Below are 22,385 nucleotides of genomic sequence, written 5' to 3' on the forward strand. Positions count from 1 at the left end.
ATGCCTTGTCAAATGGTTCTTAGAGATTGTTATAGAACTTTGGGTTTCATTCAGTATTATACTTATCAGACTCCTTGCAGGGTGTGATTCATTGTCACCTATCTCCACTGTGTCCGCTTTAAATCAGACTTTGTACTACAACATCCACTTGCAACCTTGAGAACTGTGCATCCAACAGGAGATTTTTACCTCAGAATTCCACAATTCCATCTTAAACATACAGAATAAACCATTCTATCAGAATTCCATCTAAAGATTACAGAATAGAAGTGTATTTTTCAATGTGGTCTTCATACTGCATGCTGTTCCACACTAGAAAGATCTAAATAGATTTTGCCAAGAATATTATTTACCTGGTACAAGACCCCAAAAACCCTCAGTAAGGATGGTTAAGAAAGAAAACAGGTGAAAATACGTTCAGAATTATATATAAGATTCTTTTTTTTCCTAATTTAAATAATGTTAAAATGATTCTGTTTGGCTGCCAATACGTAGAGAAGTTTAATTTGGCAGAACTTCTGCTTGGAAGAACACAATGTCCTGAACTGGTTTCTTATGGAAAGCCTTCCTTTTAGCTTTCAGCATGCACAGTATATACCAGTCCTATACCAATAAGCTGAATCTGGAGAATGCATATGAACGGAAAGGCAAAGGAGGTGCATTTCCAATTGATAATGACTCTGAGTTTAAATTAATGGAAACAGGGTACTTTACAGGGAGTCTAATTGTCATGAAAATTACAGTAACTTATAATATACTCTGATTTGCCTGACTTTGCTCTTTCTATTTTTAAACCCAAATCTTGAGATTTCTTCCTGTGATTTACTCCAGGAACAGGATTTTGATTTGATTTTACACATAGGTATATAGCTCTTATTACAGGTATTATTATGGCTAAGCTTCTTTCATATTTGTACCTAGAAGTCCCAGAACAACTGTACTGGAAACCACCAACTTCGATATACAGATGAATTTTCTTACTGAAAGTTACAAATAATGAAAAACAGAAAAAAGTTTTCAGTTTTGTCCAATAAATTCAGTGAAACTGAAGCTTCTTGCAAAACTTTTCTGGCATTGTGAAAAGTATCTTGTGATATAATGGAGATAATTGCAAACATCATTAGAAGGAATTACCTCAATCTTGCATTAGAAATCAAATACCCTTGTTTATCAGTATGTTGTTTTTATAAACTAAAATGAAAACCGTGATATCCTCCAGCAATGATCCAAAATGGTTTAATTATTCTCTTTAAAGTGATTGTGTTTTGGACCATCAGAGCAGATTACTGTAGGAATTTTAACAAACTTTTGATGTTTAAAGCCACACTAAGAATGAGCTATATCCAAGTACAGAAAAAAAACCAATATTTTATTTATAATTTTAGTTTAGTGTTTGAACTACAAATTCTGGTTCTAGAATTGCTTAAAAGATCATGGGTTTTATAGGCTTCCACAAGTAAATTAATTTTTGGTTTGGTTTTTTTTTTTTACTTTTTTTTTCCATTTTTTCACAGAATGGTGCTTTTGGTAAATACAGAGCAAATCATTACATGGAGAAAAAAAAAAGGTTTACTTGTTTTTCTCACTTGCAAAGTTACTGTTATTACTCCATTCTCTGTTGAATAATTTCAAAAAGGTCATGAGAAAACAAAAGAAAAAAGAGAAAGTGACAAAATAGACCGAATCTCACCACTAGAATTCACCATAAAAATTCCCAAAGTGTAACAGAATTCTTACAAAATTTCTTAGATCAGTTCTTTTAGGGAATCAAGATCTCCTATGAAAAATATGGCAAATGGGAGTCAGAGTAGGTTGGGCAGGAAAACGGGAACGAGGAGGGTAAATAACTGCAGCAAAAACAGGTTCTGAGGAATACACATAATTTTGTCTGCTTTAGATCACAATAGAATTTTTAATAAATAAATTTCTTTTTCTTTGTAAAGACACTTTTGAAACAGTAGATTTAGCCCAGTCATTTGTGTCATTTGTTTTATAAACCATCTTTTGTTGTCCCCCCACCCCACCCCTTAATGTCATAAATGTTTTAGATTTGAGTCTCTTGAACATTGTCTTTCGAGTTCATTCGGATCAATAACGGTTCATGCACTGAACTGTGTATTGAATTTATTGTGTTAACTGTTGTTGTGTGGTTGAAAGGAGATTTATAAGAGTTATAGTGATTTAAGTGCTCATGCTCTATTGCTGGCATGGGCAAATGACTCTCTATGGGTGTGTCACCTGTAAGCTCATCATCCACATTAATGATCTCTACAGTCCGTGTTGGAGCATGATGGTTCTGCCGGTGATGCTGCTTCCTCATTTTGTAGAAAATTACCAGCATCACAGCAGCCATGAGAGTGATAGCCACAAAACAACCAATTATTATTTTGGTAGTCTTCATAACCTCATCTATTCCTGGGATCCCGTTGTTTGCGTCCGTCACAGGAATGGTGAACGTTTTTTCTGTTGATCTTGTGCTCTGTGGAGTGAGTGAGGTTGTCATGTTGATGGTTTCCCAGTTGGTAACTGGTGTGGGCCCAACCTGCTCTGTGGTCTGTGCCTCATCCTGAGAAGGTTCCACAGTCTCTACCGTGACGGTTGAAAAGTACGTGTAACCAGGGTTATCCAGGGCGGTCACATTCAGCGTGGCAGAAGCCGTGGTATTCCCAACAGAGTTACTCACCATGCATGTGTACAAACCCGTGTCTTGCACAGTTACCTTGGTAAAATTTAACGTGCCATCACTGAGCACAGCAATCCGAACTCTGTATGCCCCATGCGTCATTACAGATCCATTTGGAGTAATCCAAGACACGGAGGTCAGGGAGGTCGATGCCCGGCATTTCATCTCTGCGGCCATGCCTTCTGTGACGTTGAGGTCTGCTGGTGGCTCCACTATGACTGGAGCATAACATGTGAAGTAATTCAGGTCCAGCTCGCCAATGTACCTTCCTTTTAAACTGGGAGGCGTGTGGCAACGGGCACAGCATGCAGTATTGGAGGGTGCCTTGTCTTTAATCCACCAGCTGAGCCAAAGGATATCACAGTTGCAGTTCCAAGGATTGTGATGCAAGTGGATCCTTTCTAGGCGGAGTGGTGTGAACAGGTCATGAGGCAGTAGTGTTAGATTGTTGTGTGCCAGGTTGATCTCTACAAGTGACTGAAGATTATCAAAAGCATTCCTTTCTATCACTTGAATCTGGGACTGTATCATCCACAATTTCTGAAGATGCAGTAACCCTTGGAAAGAACCTGGCCGGATGGCAGTCAGGTGATTCCCAGAAAGATCTAACTCATCCAATTTTACAAGCGGAGTAAGGTTAGGAATCTCTCGAAGATTGCACATGGCAAGGTTCAAATACCTCAAGTTGGACAGACCTTCAAAGGCACCTTCTGAGATGTATGAAAGCCTTTTCAATTCCCCCAAATCCAACCTCCGGAGAGAAGGGATTCTGTTAAAAGCATAAGAAGGGATGCTCTCAATGGGGTTGTTTCTCAACCACAGTTCCTTCAGTTTTGACAGGTATACAAAAGCCCCATTTGGGATAGTGGTCAGACGATTGTCAAAGAGTTCCAAAGTGTTGAGATTGGCCAGACCATTGAAAGCCCCTATTTCAATTGTTCTGATGTGATTCCTGCTGAGCTGCAGGATTTCTAGGTGCCTCAGATGCTTGAAGCTATTAACTTTAATGATTTGGATCTGGTTCTCATGGAGATTGAGTAGCCGGGTGTTGGTGGAGATGCCGTCTGGCACGTCTCTAAGATTTTTCCGTACACAAATCACTTTACTGAACTGGTTGCTGCAGGAGCAGACAGAAGGGCAAGTTTGAGCCCTCACTAGACCAGCCACCACAAGAAGCTGAAGAGCCAACAGCACCACAAGCAGGGGGTCAAATAGGGCCCTGTTAAACCTAGGACCTATCATTATCTGCTGTGGATGTAAGGTCATCTTGTTCAACATTCATAATTTATTTGGTGTTGGTCCTTCTGGAGTTTGAATCGTCTGAAAGAAAGGAAGAAAAGAGGAGAACATTAAATTAATCTCAAATAATTGGGGTCTCTCAACAAAGGTTTCTCAAGTCCTTTCAGCCAACTCTACCAATTTCTTGAAATTCGATAATGAGAACAAGTATAGAATTTCTAATATTATTTTTCTGTATAGATATGTGGATCAGCTGCAACTGGCAATGAGATATGAAAGAGCATTACATTAGTTCTCCTGCACATTCCAATGTACAATGTATGGAAGTGGATGGCAGATAAGAAGTTCAACCTCAATGAATACCTAAAAGAAATGTAGCTCAGGGGATAGTTGAAAGAAAGGACAAGCATCTCAAAAAGGCAAAAGTTAGTAATACAAATCTACTAAGACAGGAATTCTCAGAATATTGAAGGTGTTAACCTTTTTTACACATTGCAACACGAGACAACAGATAATATGAACAGCAAGTGGAGGCTTGTGTCTGCTATGGGTAAAAATCATTGTCTATTCAAACATGATTCCTGAATTGGAGTTTAACTAGAAGTAAGTCTCTAAAACTCAGTGTCATGCAGATGACATGGCAAGATCTTGCCTATAAGAATTAGAAAAGAAAAAAAATAAAGAAGCATGATGAGCATCATCCAATTTAATGATATTTCCTCTTCAATTCTTTTGTTTGGCACCAGCAGCAGAGAAACACTCATTAGCAAATGTGTACTGAACACAGAAATGAGAATAGCCATTTATTTAAATGCTGAAAAATATCGCTGTAGCTGCAGGGCTGGCATTTTCATTGGCACCTTGAAAAAACTCTCAAAAAATTCTTACTGCAAAGGGAGAAAAGACCTTTACACTACAAATGATCATTACCATTTTAAGAACTTCAGTACTGATTCATGTGTGGCAGTTTTTATAGTCCCCAGCCTTCAGTTCATTTTCAATCTGTTGCTCAGTTCAAGATTCCTCTGTTGCCGAGATTAATGAAATTTCTTATAAATCAGCCAAAAGTGAAGTCTTAGAAATTACAGCAAGCTTAAGCATATTTATAAGCTAGAGCACCCAGATGTATAGTACATATATATTCAGTAAAACAAAATACATTAAGGCAATGGTTTTCTACTCCAGGCTCCAAATTGATTAATTTTGTGAAAAAAAAAAAAAAAAAAAAGAAAAAAAAAATAAAAACAGAACTTTCTTTAAAAAAAAACCCAAAACCAAAAAAAGCCCAGAAAAATGTATTAACTTTCATCTCACAGCAATTCATTTAATGAAAGACTTTTTTTTTTCCAATTATATATTCAGACAATGTGTTTTTGAGAATTCATTTCTTCATTTTTAGAAAACCTCTTATAAGGGTTCAGAGCTAGCAAGTGTTCTCATCTCGTTCTTAATAATTTAGTGCAGAGAAAGCCAATATAATGGTTGAAAATTGTGAAAGGAACTAGAAAGTCTGGGCTGTATCTGTATGTTTGATCTTGCTGTATGTGCTATTTATAAAACATCATTCTTGTTATGAAAGATTCATGAAACTAATGTGTTTTGCAACCTTGAGCAAGTCACTCAACTTCTCTCTCTGCAGCTTACACTTGTGTCCCATGGCTCTGGAGAAGCCTGTGGCTGTAGCCTGTGCTCCCACCCCTCCATCCCTTCCCTCTGCCAACAACTGTACTCCTGAAATCAGCTTCATGGGTGTAGGATAATGTGCTAGACTAGATGAGGGGTGGCTGCCCTACACACCTTCCTTTTCACTGCAGGCTCACAAGGTCAATTCTCTCTCCAGAGGTGCTGAACAGGATGTATGGAGAAACACTCTAATCACCAAAATTCAAGTTTGCTTTCAAAAGTCCAACTGTAGTAAAACTATCTTCAAAAAGAAGGTGAAAAGGCCATAGTTCCCAGCTTTCTTACACAGTTATGAAGAAAAACCTGCTGTTGTGGTCAAAAGAATTCTATTAGAGCCTAATATCAATTGTAGGATCCTTAGTTAAGATCTGTGACCCATGAATTTTGCTGCTGAATAGTAATTAACCATCATCTGTGATAGTTAATGTGATTGCATTAGCATTTTTGTCACCTTTCTTTTTTTTTTTTTTTCTTTTTGTTCAGTAATTTGTTTTTCCTTTCTCATTTTCAAAATTCTTCTAAAACTTTTACCCTAAGGACTTGGACTGAATAATGAATTCCATTAACAAGTAATAAAACAGACACAGAAACACAACAAACCAATTATTTTGCCATTGCACTGGTGAAATGCTTTTGTCTTCAGTGAAACTGGGATGAGAGCTCAGCCTGCCTTAAGAGCTGCCAGTTATCCTTTTATACAAGGCTGGTGAGGCACAGGCAGCACGTGGGGCTTGCAGAGGTACAGGAATCTTTTTCTCAGTCAATTCACTACTAAAGGTCATCTTTGGAGGATGTCATATAGTTTCTCTACCTTTCTTTTTGTGACTGTCTGCTCTCAGCCCTGTATCCTGGATTCCCTGAAGGACCAGGAAAGCTACAGCATTTGTAGAACAAAAAAGTCCAGAGAAATGAGAAAGGCCATGGGAGAGCAAGCACCCTCAACATCAAAATGTGTATGCACCAAATCCCCTCAGCTGCTCTTTTCTAGCCTCCTTAAAGCTGGTGATCTCCAGCCATGCTGCAAGCACTCAAAAGCACTTTCCTCCTGTTCCAATTACTTGAACCTGATGGTATCACCCAACATTTCCTTTACCTAATTCTTCCTCCAGCAAATATTCCCTTTTCATCCCTACACATATGCTCCATGGGGGGGAAAAAAGAAATTACTTGAGTACATCATTACAACAAATAAATTATCCAGGTATGACACCGATCAGTAAATGTTGTCTAACCCAAACCAAAATGTTCCCATGTCTCAGTTGCAAAAAGATTTTTGAAAGAAATGCTTTTATCTTCTTAAGATAAATTCCCCATATCCTTCCTATTTTTGGTTATTGACTGAAACAATGAATCATTCACATAGAACAGCTTTTTCCTTGTACTGAAGGCCAAAATTGCCTGTGGCTTTTACATTTACTGTTCTCCCTAGTCTTGTGCTGGGGATGTCTCAATCAAACATATGCCTCAGTACAACCATCTATCAAAGACCTCCAGGGAAATCTGACACTGTCAGGCTTCTGTAAAATTCAAATCTGTGCATACTTCATGTACAAATTTGGTTACTGACTAATTGATAGCTTCTCTAAGTCTATAATTTTGAAGACAGGATCACCATTTTTTGGTATTTGAATGCAAAGTTCTAGATATGTTTTTATCTGTAATGGTATGTTTGATTTTTCTGTGTCTAAGTCATATTTTGTTTAATATATAAGTACAGAATGTCTATGTTGTCATCCCTCTGAAACATTTTACAGGAGGTAATGAGAGCAAATCTTAGCTTTTGCAGCCATCATTTGATTTAATTTTGGATTTATTTATATTACTTGACTTTTTCCCCTCTTCTTTGGAAATACAGAAAGCAAAATGAAGTTTTTAGGACAAAACCAAACTAAGTGGACTTGGTGCTGCTAAAGTACAGGGGAGCTGATGATCCAAAAAAGTGACCCTGACCAGCAGAAAATGTACTAGGCAATACCTTGCTAGTCCTCACTTCCAGCTAGTGAGGTTTGCATGAGGCTGACATATGGCAGTAAGATTCCTAGTGGCAGGAAGAATGCAGTAAAAAGATCCTTTCTTTTATACTGGTGGTTTTCCAGAGCTCAGAGTTTAAATATTCAGGAAGTCATGGAGTAGGTATTTCATGTCAGGGTAATTTTAAATCATAAATATCTTGGAAATACCCTAGAAAAAAAAAACTCAGCCAGCACAAAATCACAGTGGAAAATTAATTTAAAGCCTTGAAGGGTGTTATGGAAATATTTTAATGGGCTTTACATAAAGATCCATCTGGAGCTCTGTACCAGAGTAATTTGCTATTCAGTAGCTATTTATGCTAGAGACACATGAAGGTTTCGCTTTACAAACCCACACATGGAACACAGACCATCAACCAGCTTCTTTAGTCTTTGTTGACACCTCTTTGTCTTCTAAGCAATTTTTTTCTTATTTTTCTAGTACCAAAATAGCAACTGTATGGTCCATTCAATACCACTAGTGCCCTCTGCTGTATAGACTAAAAATTTAGTTTAAAATGTTAAGAATTTCCTTACTGCAGTCAGTTCCCCTGATGCAGTACAATTATCAAATGTGTTTCCAAACATGACCTTAAGTCTGTCTGTGGCACTGCTCTAATTACCATGGCATATATCATCTGTTTTTTCAGCACAGTAATGTATATTCTCTTTATGGCCATGGACATATTCCCAGACATGTATGGAGAGTTGTTCATTTGGTTTTCTATTTGCACAGAAATAAAAAAAATCTTCTCTTTGAAACTGACATTTGATATGCATGTTCTCCTCTCTATAGCTTATCTGACTTTTTGTTACTCTAGATGTACTACACATTTTCCTCTGAGCTAAAAGCAGTGCCCTCTTAAGATCCAGTGCAGAAGATGAAGCAAGGAATGACAGAGCTAATCTACCTCTGCAGCTATGCACAGTGCAGCTTTCCTTAGGGACAGCTTGAAGGACGCCACAGTTACCCTATTGAAATGCAACTTTGCCAAATGTGTATGCCTTCCTTATGGGCATTGTAATAGAAACTCTTTTTTTCTTTTTTTTTTCTTTTTTTTTTTTTCCCCTGGAATTAGACCTTGGCCCTGAGGTGCTTTGTTCTTCCTTTGCTACCCTACCAGGAGAAAGTGACTATGCTCCTACTCATTGCTGAAGGATTTTCCTGTAATGGGGGGTTTTGATAACAAAAGAGAATTTCCACACCATTTCCAAAGATCTGCCTAATGAGGTATGGCAGGTGGCAAAGATATTTCCCCAAGCTTCAGTGACCCTTAGCTGGATCACTGGCAGTTTAGTTGCTGTTGGCAACTCATACTTTGCTTTCTGTCTTGTCTGTGGGTCTGTGAATAACTGTCTCAGCAGCAGAGATGTGCAGTGCAAAGGCTATGGCTTTATCCCAATGTGTGGTTTTAGGATACAGTATGATCTAGCACACTTTGGTTTATGCTGTACAGCTGCCATGAAAAAAATTGATATGTGGTGTTCCATGTACTGCATTGAAAATTTAGACAGAATTTATCAAGTATCAGGTGTTTAAACTACCACAGTAAATTTACACCATCACAAATATATCACAATCAATCCTCAGCTGAAGAATTGTTAAATCACAAAAACTCTCCCTCAGCCATGTCCCAGAAAATTTCAGGATGAGAAGCATTCAAATCACTTTTTTCAATTTTTTTTCAAGCTGACAAATATGTGGATGCATTCAGAAAATGCATCTTTGCTTCACTCTATATAGCACATTTATGTATGCCGTACCTCACATCCTTTTAAAGAGGTTTTCTGAGAGGAAAACCCTTTGCAATGATATCTGCATTTTTTCAGAAAACAAGCCTCTCTACAGTTGCAAATTAAACAGCAGATTTCCAAACATGAGGAGCTAGGTGTGTCAAGCAGCTAATTATGCTGGGAAGTCTCTTTCAGTAGCATCAGCACTAGAGAATTGAAAATAGTTTCTGTATGGAACAGAGCTTGGAGTACAGCAACAAAAATAGGTCCAAATCCCAGGATGACCTTATGCAAAAGTAACTCTTTTGACTCTCTTTTCAGAAACTCTGAATGCTCCAAGGGCCTGAGACTGATCCCCTTTTGGCAGCAATGCCAGCAGAAGCAGCCAAGGGAATTCCAGTGCAGACACGCACACACTATGCTTCAGCTCCACCAAGTACTGAAACACATGAGGGTTAACCTTGGTCCCAGAGCAGAGACTGAACTGTGGGCAGGGAGTTCCACCAGGGTCAGAAATCCTCTACCAACATCTGCTCTGCAAATGCTCCAGCAGCCTCACATGTGTGTCCCCATATGGCTGTGCAGGGTTGGGCTGATGGAAACACACTGCCAGGGATTCACTCACCACAATCTCCTGCCCACCTCACCTCCCCCTTCTCCCTCTGGAAATACCTTTCCACCTGGCTGAACCCTCAAGGACTTCAGCTCTCAGTTCAAGAGCAGTGCAAACAGTTTGCATGCTGTGCCCTGCCCCTACACAGTGCAATGATATCATTCTGTTGTTCCATGGGATGCTTTTGTCACTAACAAAGGAACTCATGCTATGCTCTTAACAGAGAACTACAATGCATCATCATGCAAAATAGAGAAATGGTTTACAGTAGATCTCATATCTTTCTCTTCCTGCTCTTATTTTTTATTTCTTCATGGATTGATTTCTGTCAGAGGTGATTGACTTTTTAAAAACATATTAGTTTACAATGAAACCCCATGTCTGTGACTACAGAACTGGATAACTTTATCTACATTCTTAAAAATCAGTTTTCCCTTTTCACTGCTCTAGGACTTTTAAAGTCTCAACAACAGCTAAGGGAACCATTGCAATAATGTCTAAAAACCTGGGAGGTTTCAAAGCCCAGCAGTTTTTATCTATTTGGTTTTTATTTTATTTCTAGTTAAATACAGAGGAGGCCAAAGTGGGCTAGATAGACAGCCCTGCAATGCAAACTGATTACTCACGAGACCAGACAAATCAAAACACTCACAATGCAAATTATTCTCCTCTTTGCATGTTTCACTGTTTTGCTCTGGGACATAGTTCTGTGGCCCCTTGAAGCATTTAAGTGTAGGAAGCAGAGTGGATATTGCTGTACCATAGATACTTCCCAGTTCTATCCTGCAAGCCTTTCAAGACTCAGCTGAATCACTAAGACACTGATCTGAAAGACCTAAATGTGATTGGACACATTCAATCCTCCTGAATCACCACTGATTTCAGGGGAGTTCAATCAAGGGTGAGTTTGACCCAGTGTGCCTTTTTCTTCTTGTCTTTCATTTTGCTATACAGGAAACAGCTTTATTTCACCCTCCTTATTTTCCAGCATGATTGCATGTTTCCTCACTCATTTCTTCCTAAAGTTTAAAATTTTCCTTTTAACATCAGGTAAAAGAAATAAACATGAAATAAAAATTTTAAAGATGGGAATTTGAGTGCACATGAGTCCAAGCAAAAATATTTTCATTTTAGCTAGAAATTAAGATATTTCACAGTGTTTGAATCTCAATTAGTCTGGTATTTCTCTTTATTCATAAATATAATTTTAGTCTTAAGCATCATCTGCAGGTTGTATCCTCAATAAAACTAATTTCACAGGAAAATCATAGAAAACTTCGGATGATATGTAATGAATATATTTTAGGACAAACTTAGATTTCTTAAGAGGAATTATATGACTTCTTTGTTGTCCTCTCCCTGGATATCACTCCAGGGAGTCACTCCAAGGGTGATGAGGACAAAACAATCCTAACTTTTGTGTTCAGATTCTGTACAGTGGTATGAATAGGAGCAATCTATGAACAATTCACAATGAACTAAAATTCTTGCATAAAAGCCACCACAATACAGCTTGGTTCTAGTGATCCCAGAAACATTCTAGAATTTTAATTGGAATTAACTTTTAAGTGGGCTAATTCTATTGCATTAAATCTTAGTGTGGACATTCTTATTTAGAATTGAATTTAAGCTAAATTGAATCAAGGCCACTGTAACTTCAATTAAGAGTGTCCATAAAAGGATGTAATGTAGTTTAGCTAGTCCCTTTTCAAAGTTAATTTGGATTCATTTTCTCGAGACCCCACATAAGCAATAGAAACTTTTGTTTTGTATTGACTTGGGCTTGATTCAAACCAATTACATAAAGGTAAAAAGGTTTCCTACCTCATCACTGATTCCCCTAGGTTACTGAAGTTCCATTTTGCTTCAGTAATTCAGTTGATAAAATATATTTTCTCTGTCATTTTGTTGTTTGTTTCATCTCATATCTCCTTCTAGACAGATACTTATGTAGGAGAAAACAGCAATGGAACAATATAAATTTTACAATAGTTTGATAATAAAATTCTCTTAATTACAGAAGTCTGTCATGGCACTTCATGTGCCAACCATGATATAAGGGAAAGTCATACAAGCACCTTCTATATTTCCCTCTCTCATGGCAGAAATATCTCAGTGAGCAGTAATTAAACTGCACTGTTTCTACAACTATGCTTTCTTAATTATTTTTTTTCATTGATTATCAAATTAAAATCACAGATCCATGTTAGGAAGGTATCTGAGAGCCACAAGCAAATTAGCACAAAAATAACCTTAAATTTTTTTATGTTGCTCTAAAGCACTAGTCTAAAACCATGCAGGTTTTAGTCCTGTCATACTGGGGTAATTTTTAAAAATACTATAGTATTTTTTGGTTTTAGCAGTGATTTAGCATCTATTTAAACATAATACAATGATACTTTATTTCAAACAAACTAGTTTTGGTCTCGGAGAATATTATAAATTTTTATACATGGAAACAAATTGTAAATTAACATTCTTCAAAAAAATGTACTAGAACATTTCAAACTGGTAGGTAAAAATTCTGCACTTTAAGTTTATGTAGTATTAAAGTTTGTGTCTTTTCAAAAATAGAAAGGCAAAAATGTGCAAGGCTCATGGAATCCAAGGTGTTAGACCTGATTGCTTCCAGAATTTTCTCACTGCTCACAAATGATGGAAACACATGTGGGAAAAGCCAGGTCAGAACAACTTAAGAATGCATATACGAATGCAGCCAGTATAATGAAGAGAAACAAACAAACAAACAAAAACCAATTAGAGTATATACCTGCACTTCATAAAGTTTCATGCTAACCTTATAAAATTGGAATATAGTTTTTAAAGTCATTACATTACAATATTTTACTTGTCTACTGAAAGGGTTAGTGCTGAACATTGTTGCCACTCATTCACATCATCCTCTGAGCCTTGCTGAGCTGACCAGATAATATAACAAGAAGACAGAAATATTTTAGTTTGATGAACAAGTAATGCAGTAGCAGCTTTCTATACTTCTCTACAGTTTGGCAACACAGATAACTCTGGTAAAATCCAAAGTAATTTTAAAAGATTGAAGATTAGTTTGATATCAAATCAGAGAGTTTTCCATTTCAGTGGCATGAAAAGATGGAGTTTGTACCATAACAACTGCAGTTTTTGCAAATGCACTTTGTATTATGCAAAACAGAGGAGACTGAGGGATGAAATGAAATTACTTTAAAGCAGCCATGGAAAACCTGCATCTTTTTTTTTTTTTGGATTGTGATTTAAAATAGATATCTGCCTAAATACTTCTATGTCATGATGATGTGTCAAGAATGGTATTTTCCTGTTTTCCTTTTTTAAGTGCTGAATTTTTTGATGCTGAGTTGGAGAAGGGCTTGGTAGATATTTCATAACCTTGATAACTATAGGTGATATTGTTAGTATGTATTACTTCAAAATACCTTCTGGGAAAAACATACCCAGCTAACAACACACTAAAGCACCAGGGTCCATTTTGCATCATTGCATTTGTAGTGGCTAACTGAGTCCAAATTACTCCCTCATTCTCTTAATAAACACAGCAACAAAGAGAAAAAGAGACGTGAGTTAAAAAGTTAAGGCTGCAAATAGCCTCAAGTCTGGCAAATGATGGTTAAACTTCTTGTCCTTGTAACTATGGAAACCCCTTAAGGTAAGAGTGAAACACAGGCACTTTGTGGTCTGCAATTTACAAGCTGTTTATTTAATTATGAAGGAATATGAAACTGTTAGGGGCAATGCAATTATCCTACTGTGATAGTGTTTTGCAAGAAAAAATAGGTACAGAAAAATATAAGAAGTTAATTTTTTGGAAAATTACTTGTTTTAGGACTTTTATGAAACTGTAGCACATTGTTTTTTACTGAAATCTGTGATTTTTTTTTTTTCCCCAAAGAGAGTGAGGAGCCAAAATTAGTAATACGACATTTTGCCATAATATCCCTCAGTAGATTCATAGTAATTATGTCCATTCTATGCTTCATGAACAAAACCAATGTCAGGGTGCATTTCAATTAAACCCTAGGTGTTACCAAAGTGCAGTGCAGCCAAAATAGCAAGCACATTATTACCAGCTCTATCACTGCTGGGCAATGAACAGGTCACAGGTGCTCTTGCACACAGCATTTGTACACCTTTAAATATTACAAGTGGGAGAATGTTTCAATTCAATTTAGGAGGCAGCTAGCAAAATAAAATTAAGAGTGAAACTATGTGGTGACTCAGGGGGGCTATAACAACTACTTACAAGTATTTTCCTGGATCTGAACAACAAACTTTGACCTGAGAGCTCTGTTATTGGGAATTGCAGGAATGTAGTGACCCCAGGGCCCTCTGCACACAATTTGAGTTTTTGGCGTCAATGCATCATTCATTGGATTGCTGTAATAAGATGTCAAACATAAACACACCCTCACAAGACCTCTGGGAAAAAGACAGGTAGTATTATTCTTGTTTACAGCTGAAGAAACAGAGACAATAACGGACTAAATAATTTGCCAAAATTTAGCATGTGTATATAAGACACTTTGCAAACATGAGCTTCACACTCCACACTGGCCAGATGCAATACATGCATTATTATCAAGTACCTGCTGCAAGTTGTGGACACTATGGATGGTAAATCTGAAGAAATAGTTTGGGAGTTTGAAACTGAAATTTATAATGCTATTCCCACTTGAAACTCATTGGATGCCTCTTCTGCCCAGAGAACAAAGCACAGACATCAGTCTGGATCACTTGAGACACAGCCCAATCCTTCCAACAATGATAATGATAATATTACTACAACGATAAAAGCTGAAAGAAAATTCCTTCCATAGGATTGCATAACTGGCAAAATATGACATTCATTATAATTGGGGCTACCCAACTAAGAAGATGTAAAGCCTTTGAAAACTATCAACAGTGCACCTTCAGGGACCTAGTCTCAGTAGCTGAAGAAGGAAAGGGAAGACTAACTGGATTTAACTCCATTCAGCACCACTCTCCATGCCCAGCCATCCAGCCAGGTTTTTACCCAGTGAAGTGCTCACCTGCCCACACCATTGGAAGCCAGTTTCTCCAGGAAAATGCTGTGGAAGACTGTGCCAAAGGCTTTACTAAATTCCAGGAGGAATTCCAGCCCTTCCCACATTCACTAGGTGGGTTACCTTGTCACATAAGGAGATCAGGTTAATGAAGCAAGACCTGCCTTTCCTAAACCCATCCTGGCTGGGCCTGATCCCCTGGTTGTCCTGGGTGTGCTGTGCAATGGCTGTCAAGGTAATCTGCTCAAGGGTGACCTACACTGGCATGAGGTCAGACTGATACAAACTCTACAAATCTCTTTTTCATTAGCTGTATTCTCTCAAGTGCCAATTCTTCTCTAACAACATATATTTCTGACCAGGTAAAGAAACAATGTTGTTTCTGTGCATTACAGTACTGTTGAAAGATAATGTTTCAAAACAGTTTCATGATAAAGCAATTAATTACTAAAGTTTGAATTTCTAGATTCCAAGAATTAGTTCATTAACCCCCAAATATCTCTGTATTAAGCATAATCATAGGGTCACACATGCACATATAAGATGACATTTGGACTTTACCTTAACAGGGGAAAAGCATCCTTCCCCTTTATCTAGCTTAGCTTAGTCAGGCACTGGAAGCAAAAAAAGACACAACTAGGTCCAGTTTTAGAAGTGTGTCAACCACTTTAACATGGCAAAATAAAATAATTATGTATTTTTATTTTACTCAGCTTTACTTTTATTCAAATGTTAAATTAAATCTGGAGTAACTTGCTATTAGAGCATTATGTTTCTATATGTGCTGAAATATAACACTAGCAAAATCCCCTATCATCTATCCCAAAGTGTTTCCCTGAGGTATTTAAGACACAGTGCTATACTGATATATTTTTTTCAGAATATATCATCTGATTCAAGAATTGATAATACAGACCTGCCTAGAAAGTTATGATTAACAAATAGAGCTTTGAATGCAGCTTGGTGGAAACCCAAGGCTTCAAAGAAACTTGTGAGAAAATATGGCAAATTATATGAGTTATTATCTTTCTGTCCAGAGAACCTGTAAATCCAAAAATCATAAATTATAGATAGAATAGATGTTATCTCTCTGGAACTTTATACTACAGGAAGTCTTATAGAGAAAAATAATAGATTACTTTTCACATAGACATGGTTTTAAAATTGATGAACAGAACTTTATTTAATGGAATATCTATTCTATGTAGGCTTCTTATAGCCTGCTTGTCAAAATCACTGGTGAAATTTAAAATACTACTACACCAATGTGAAATTCATATCAGATGCAGGAAAGGTAGCTTATAATACTTAAGCAGATGATAATTTTCACTATGGTGCTGCATGTCTGCTTCAAGTTACCAACAGGCTCTAATGCCTAGTATCAGTAGTGCTGCCTCCTTCTTCTGCTGTTCAGACTCTTAAATGTTGATTCAGTATATTGTGTTCATGAGCTCACCACACACTTGCATTTTAAACTAGTTCCATGAGAGGAAATCATAGGTGAAAATTTACTCCTACAGAAAGCAAAGGGAGTTTTACATTTGGGTTCAGTGGAGTCAGGACTCCATGCCATATATCAATCAGAATTTGCTATATAGTGCATATTGCAGATTATTGCTGATGTAAGCACTAGGGCTTTGATGACATTATTTTAGAATAGTTTTCAGGGAGATGGAAATGTAATTTTCCTTTAATTAAAACTGTCACAGAACATAAAAGGAAAAAATAGTAACTGAGACAGCTAAAAAAGACTTCCTATGTATTAAAGTCAGCTATAAAAAAATCCAGTAATATAATATTTTAAAATATCAATATATTAATGCAGCTGATTTAAAGCATCTGTCATAGCTTATGGTAACAAATAGCTTCCAGAGAAGGAGAACTTTACTGACAAAGACCCAAGTACTGAATTTAGGATATTTAATTCTGTACATTGAAAGATACTGAGTTACTATAAGCAGCTCATGATCTGGTCAACAGTTAAAGATAATAAAACACAACGTGGCAAGTGAAACTTCCATCCAAACTCATACATTTCTATGTGCACAGCTATATCTAATACACCTAAAGATACCTCAACATTATTTTCAAAAAGCCACTTATTTGTTTTCTATCAAGAAAATACTTTATGAATTTTTGAATTCTGTTTCTCTAGCCTGAGCACATCAAAAATACTGTTAAAGGAGAAAAGTGCTAATGTGTCTAGTTCTCTTTTGCTCAGAATTATTTTCTGTATTCTTGTATATGCTTCCTACTCCAGAAAGATGCATAAGGACAAGGACGTGAAATATTTCCAAGGTGTCATTAGCAGGCACCCATGTAAGCACTTATAGTAGACATGGGTAATGCAGTCCTCCGGTGAAGTATCTGAAGACTTTTGGCAACATCAGGCCAAAATCTCTCACCAGAGTATTTCACACCACTTCCATGTGGTTGGGAGCTACTAAAAGCAAAGATAGATTAAGTGCTAGTTTGTATTTAGATATCAATACACAGCATGCATATCCCCAGCTCTGCGACGCCTTGCAGACCCCCATCACAGAGTGGGCTCTTTAGACTGGAAGATTACACAGTGAACTCCACAGCAGATTTTGCTGTCTGCCTATAGGCAAATACAGTTCTTTGCTTATTTCTAGATGTATCCACTTGTGCAAGAATGCCTAATGGCAGCTATTACCAAGTAATTGTCTGTCATTGTCTGCTTTTGATCTGCAAAAATGGCTTTAAAACTTGGGTTCAAGCATCTTCAGAAAAGCACCTTAATTTCTTCATTCATATTGCTATTCATATGTTCAGTACTTAAGAAAGCTCAGAAAATTACAAAATGTAATCACAGAAACTAGAACCAGCAAAGACTTCAGGGAGTTCTGTCTCACATTCTTCACATAGAAGCAAAGAGATTTCCTTCACTAGACCTGATTTCTGAAATGGGATCTAAAGCTCAGAAGGATTTCATGGAAGACAGGACAGCTGCTGTGTATCAGAGATAAGGAACATGCACAGATTTAAGAATTTCCTTGAGTACTGGAGCCATAGATCTAAATCTAAACTATGACTAGTTAGGAAGGGATGATGGAAAAAAAATTATACAGGGAAAAGAAAGTGATATACATAACACTTTCCTACGGCTGGTCCTTATAATTTTTTTCCTTTCCAGTAGAGTGAAGGCAACATTTTTCTCTGTAATTTTAGGAAATTGTCTGAACTTAGTCCAGTTTCCCAGATGGGATAAACTGGAGCTGTTTCATTCAAGCCAATGAAACTAGATGATTTTTATTCCAGTTGAAGTCATTGATCCTTGGTACCCTCTAAACTAGACTTATCCATTCTTGAAAAACAAACTATATTGGGAGACCTTAGAGCAGCCTTCCAAAACCTAAAGAAAGGTGGAGAGGGGCTTTTTACAAGAGTATACAGTAATAGAACATGAGAAAATGGCTTTAAAATGAAAGAAGGCAGATGTAGATAAGATATTAGGAAAAAAAATCTTTACAGGTTGCCTGGAGAAGTTGTGGATGCCCCATCCCTGGAGTTATTCAAGGCCAGACTGGATGGGGCTTTGAGTGACCTGGTCTAGTAGATGTCTCTGCCCAAGGCAGAGGGTGTTGGACTGGATGATCTTTAAGGTCCCATCCAACCCAAAACATTCTATAATTTCATGGGTTTTTGAATATCAGGAGGTTCAGTCAACTGCTATGAAATGGAGCTTTTATAAAATAGGCTTAGAATGGTAAAGACAAAGATAACAGTTTTATTTTAACTATGAAATAAAGAATTCCAATTGCTGAATGTTGATAGAACAGTAGCCATACCTTAAGAGTGGACCTAGTTTTAGCTCTCTGGAAATAAACTTTCCTTTTTCTGAATAACGTGTTATTTTCTTTCTTTTTCTCTTTTTTTTTCTTCCTCAGTGCAATAAATTATAGGCTTACAATGGAAATTATGACATAAAAACAGTACACATAATCCACACCAAGAAAAGAGAGGTTCTTATCTCCTCCTTTACAATATTGTCTGGTGTACATAGAATTTATGAGATTTTATGTTGACTAATAGATGGCATAGGTTAGGATTATATATTGACTTTTCTCTAGGTTTTTCCCTGTGAGTTTTAAATCCTTCACTTGAAAACAACATCCATCCATCTATCTATCTATCTATCTATCTATCTATCTATCTATCTATCTATCTATCTATCTATCTATCTATCTATCTATCTATCTACCTGTCTGTCTATCTATCTATCTATCTATATATCTGTCTATCTCAGTTACCTTATTTCCCAGTGAAACCTAAGTATTTCTGGATAGACTAATAGCAGGTTTTTTTATCGTTATATCATGAAATACTGAAGGGTGCTGTTCTAAACAGAAATCAAAAGCAAAATTTAGAAATGTGGGCTATATATCTATGCTCAAATTTGACATAAAGCAATTAGGGTAAACTTCCCTAGTGTTTTGTAAAATACATATTTGGAGAAGGATTCGACTCCAAGTGGAGTGGATTTGTCATTCACCTCTATCATGTTAAAGAACAGTTATTTCTGTCAGAACAGCACTACAGCACTGCTGTAGAATTAGATTGGGAGAACAATCTGCATTTAGGAATTTGACAAAATAGTTTCTTGCAACTTTCCATTTTGTTCAGCAGGTGCAACAAATACTTTTTAGGAGAGACACAAAGCTAGATACCCTGGGGGTACCTGGACTGGTACCTTATATCCTTTAGTAAACAGTTAGCTAAGCACACTGATAACCTTTCTATCAGTATTTGCAAAAGCTTGTGCCAGACAGTGTCTTTTCCCTGGCATTTGTCCTGAGTGAGACAGGGTGTGAGAGATTACTTGGGAAACAGCCATGAATTATCTTACATCTTTCTCAAAGAGCAACCATCATTTGGTGGGATCTACTAACATTCTGTATCTGCTGTCCAGACTGCTCTGAGGAACATTTCTTACTTATAACAGGCAACAAATTAACATTCAGTGGCAAATACCAGGATTTAAAGTCTACTCTATAGGTAACCACAAGAAGGGAGCAAAGCTATATTAAAATCTTTTCATAATACTTTACAGCTGTTTAAAGAGGGAACATTTTCTGCAGCTCCACAAAGCAGCCCAGCAAGACTTCAGTATACTGAAGTCAGCAAAATAACTTAATAGTTTCTCCTTAATGTATAAAAGTAGCATAGTAAGGCACCTTTCAATTTAATTAAGGGTCTTCTAAGAACTGACAAAATTCACTTTTCCTTCTTAAAGAATACTAAATTCTTCTTTTAAAATTTAATTTGCCTGCAGTCTGGTGTCCAAGTTGTCAGCAATTTCTTTTTTTTTCCTTAAGTGTAGTACAAATTGCTAAGTAACTTCAAAATTATACAGCAGAAAAAGAAAATAATTTTTTTTCTTTTAATGATTTGGGGTGCTTTTCTTCTCACCAGGATCCCTCACATTTATACTAAATACAGCTTCATTTCTCAAAATGAAATTTAACAAGGCATACGTAAGAGTGAGAAATGCACTTACTAGACCATATTCAATTGCTCTTTGATGTTATTCTTTATCTCCAAATTTTTACTAAAAGGAAAAGTAAGAACATACTAGAAAATGAGAGGAATAATTTTCTTAGTCATTGCATAAAAATATGAGCAGTCAATGAAAAACAGCCAACAGTATACCTGGAAGTTGGTACAGAGCTACTGCTGTCTTCATGGAATTCTGATTTTCAGACTGTTGATTCAAGGATTTTGAACTGGGCTTTGCTTCACCTTCCTTGCAGACTGCAAGGAATAATGACCAATTCCATTTTCAATCCAATGATCCTTGGCCATGCCACTCTGCCTATTATATAGTGGCACAATCATCAAAAGCATGAATGAAATCCAAATATCCATACTTCATACTACAACTAAAATGACCTGACTTTTTACGCTCCTGAGAAAAAGGAGCTCCTTTATGCTCCTTTTTTTCTGAACACATGCTGAATTTTGCTATTTTTGGAATGTTCTCTCAATGGGAAGTTTCAATATCAATTCAGTGCATAGCAATCACTTCATTCAACACCAAATTAGTTATGGATGCTGAGCCAGTGCTCTATGTCATGAAGAATGCCTGTAGAAAGTCCTGACTGTGCTATAATAATGGCTACTGTCAAAAATAAAATTCACAGGCCAGAACGACAGCTTGTATAAATCAGTGTAGCTTCACTGGCACAGGCTCTGTCTCACTGCATCCATTTAAATAGTTTCTCAAACTCCTGATCCAACATTTTTATCCAAGTGCTGGTTCACGCAACCGCGGGCCAAAGTCCATACACTCAAGAAAAGCAACAACAACAAAGGATACCATCTCTCTTTGTTCACTGTTAATGAACCAGAATGAAGATTAGGTTTTTTTAATACTTGTATAGGAATTAGTTCATTATATTCTTATGGAAATTATATTTAATGCAGTATTTCTCAAAATTTTTTCACTTAATCAACAGCTGCATCATAAAGTTCCTCTACAACAATTTGTGTCTCTGTCCTTTACAATGACAATTGGATTTCTGTCAGGAGGAATAAACAAGGGGAAGTTCCTAGTGGATGTGGATGATGGTTATGAGGAATTCAGTGTTTGATATGCATGAGAATCTTTCTCCTGGAATGAAGACATTAAAAGGTTTAGATTATAAGTGCTTAAATTTAAATTCCATTTTCACTCCTCTTCTGATAAATTATGACTTGCCAAAGCCAGGCCAAAATTAACAAATTCAGAATCAAAAATCCCAAGTTCAAGCTTTCTTTTTTAGTGTAAACAATGTTGTTTTCACAAAAAATATTAAATTCACCTTAGATATACTTTCATTACCTGGTACTAAGCAATCAGCTATTTTGAACTGCAGAAACTAATCACTTTATCTCTCCTATTTACCCAGTCACCTCACTCAAGGATAACTCCTGTGCCAACGACCAATTAAGTGATTAAGAGGACTTCAGAAGACAGGTTGGAACATTTCTATGACTTTCTGTTACCAACTTGTCCCTTCAGGCAAATGTCATACCCCTTAACAGTATCACGTTCTCTTATGCAATATGCAGAAATATCACCTTTTGTTTAAAGTTACAGATTAATCTTAAACCTGAGTTAACAACTGGAGACAGTAACAGCCTGACATTATTTTGGATGTTTCACCTTAGAGAGGCCTCACAGCACTTCAGTTGAGTTAGAAAAAATGTATAAAACTATCAGAACTGTATAAGAAAAAAGTACCCATAATCTTTGATACTGATTCCTTTCTTATTCACAAGTATGAGCTACTATTTTTATTTACTTAAAGCAACTGGCTGCAGAATCCAGAAAATGGAAAAAGACTGCCAAGAGAATGAACTGCAAAAATACCTTAGTTTGTTGT

At 36.7% G+C, this 22,385-nt stretch overlaps 1 protein-coding gene across 15 annotated transcripts in view; it reads right to left on the reverse strand.

The window, feature by feature from the left end:
* Positions 1-564: 564 nt before the first annotated feature.
* The window catches only part of LRRC4C (leucine rich repeat containing 4C), a 490,319-nt gene continuing 468,498 nt past the window's right edge, over positions 565-22,385 (reverse strand). For 14 of the 15 annotated variants that reach the window (XM_079308653.1, XM_079308664.1, XM_079308656.1 and 11 more), the window contains one exon: positions 565-4,003. In XM_079308653.1, coding sequence (XP_079164779.1) covers positions 2,045-3,961 — 1,917 coding nt within the window. In that variant the 5' untranslated portion in view covers positions 3,962-4,003 and the 3' untranslated portion in view covers positions 565-2,044. Of the gene's footprint in view, positions 4,004-15,558; positions 15,612-22,385 lie in introns of those variants that run through there. The other variant, XM_079308659.1, reaches the window with a different exon arrangement.

The sequence above is a fragment of the Erithacus rubecula genome, assembly GCF_903797595.1.
Source record: "Erithacus rubecula genome assembly, chromosome: 6".
In the NCBI taxonomy this organism is placed as follows: Eukaryota; Metazoa; Chordata; class Aves; order Passeriformes; family Muscicapidae; genus Erithacus; species Erithacus rubecula.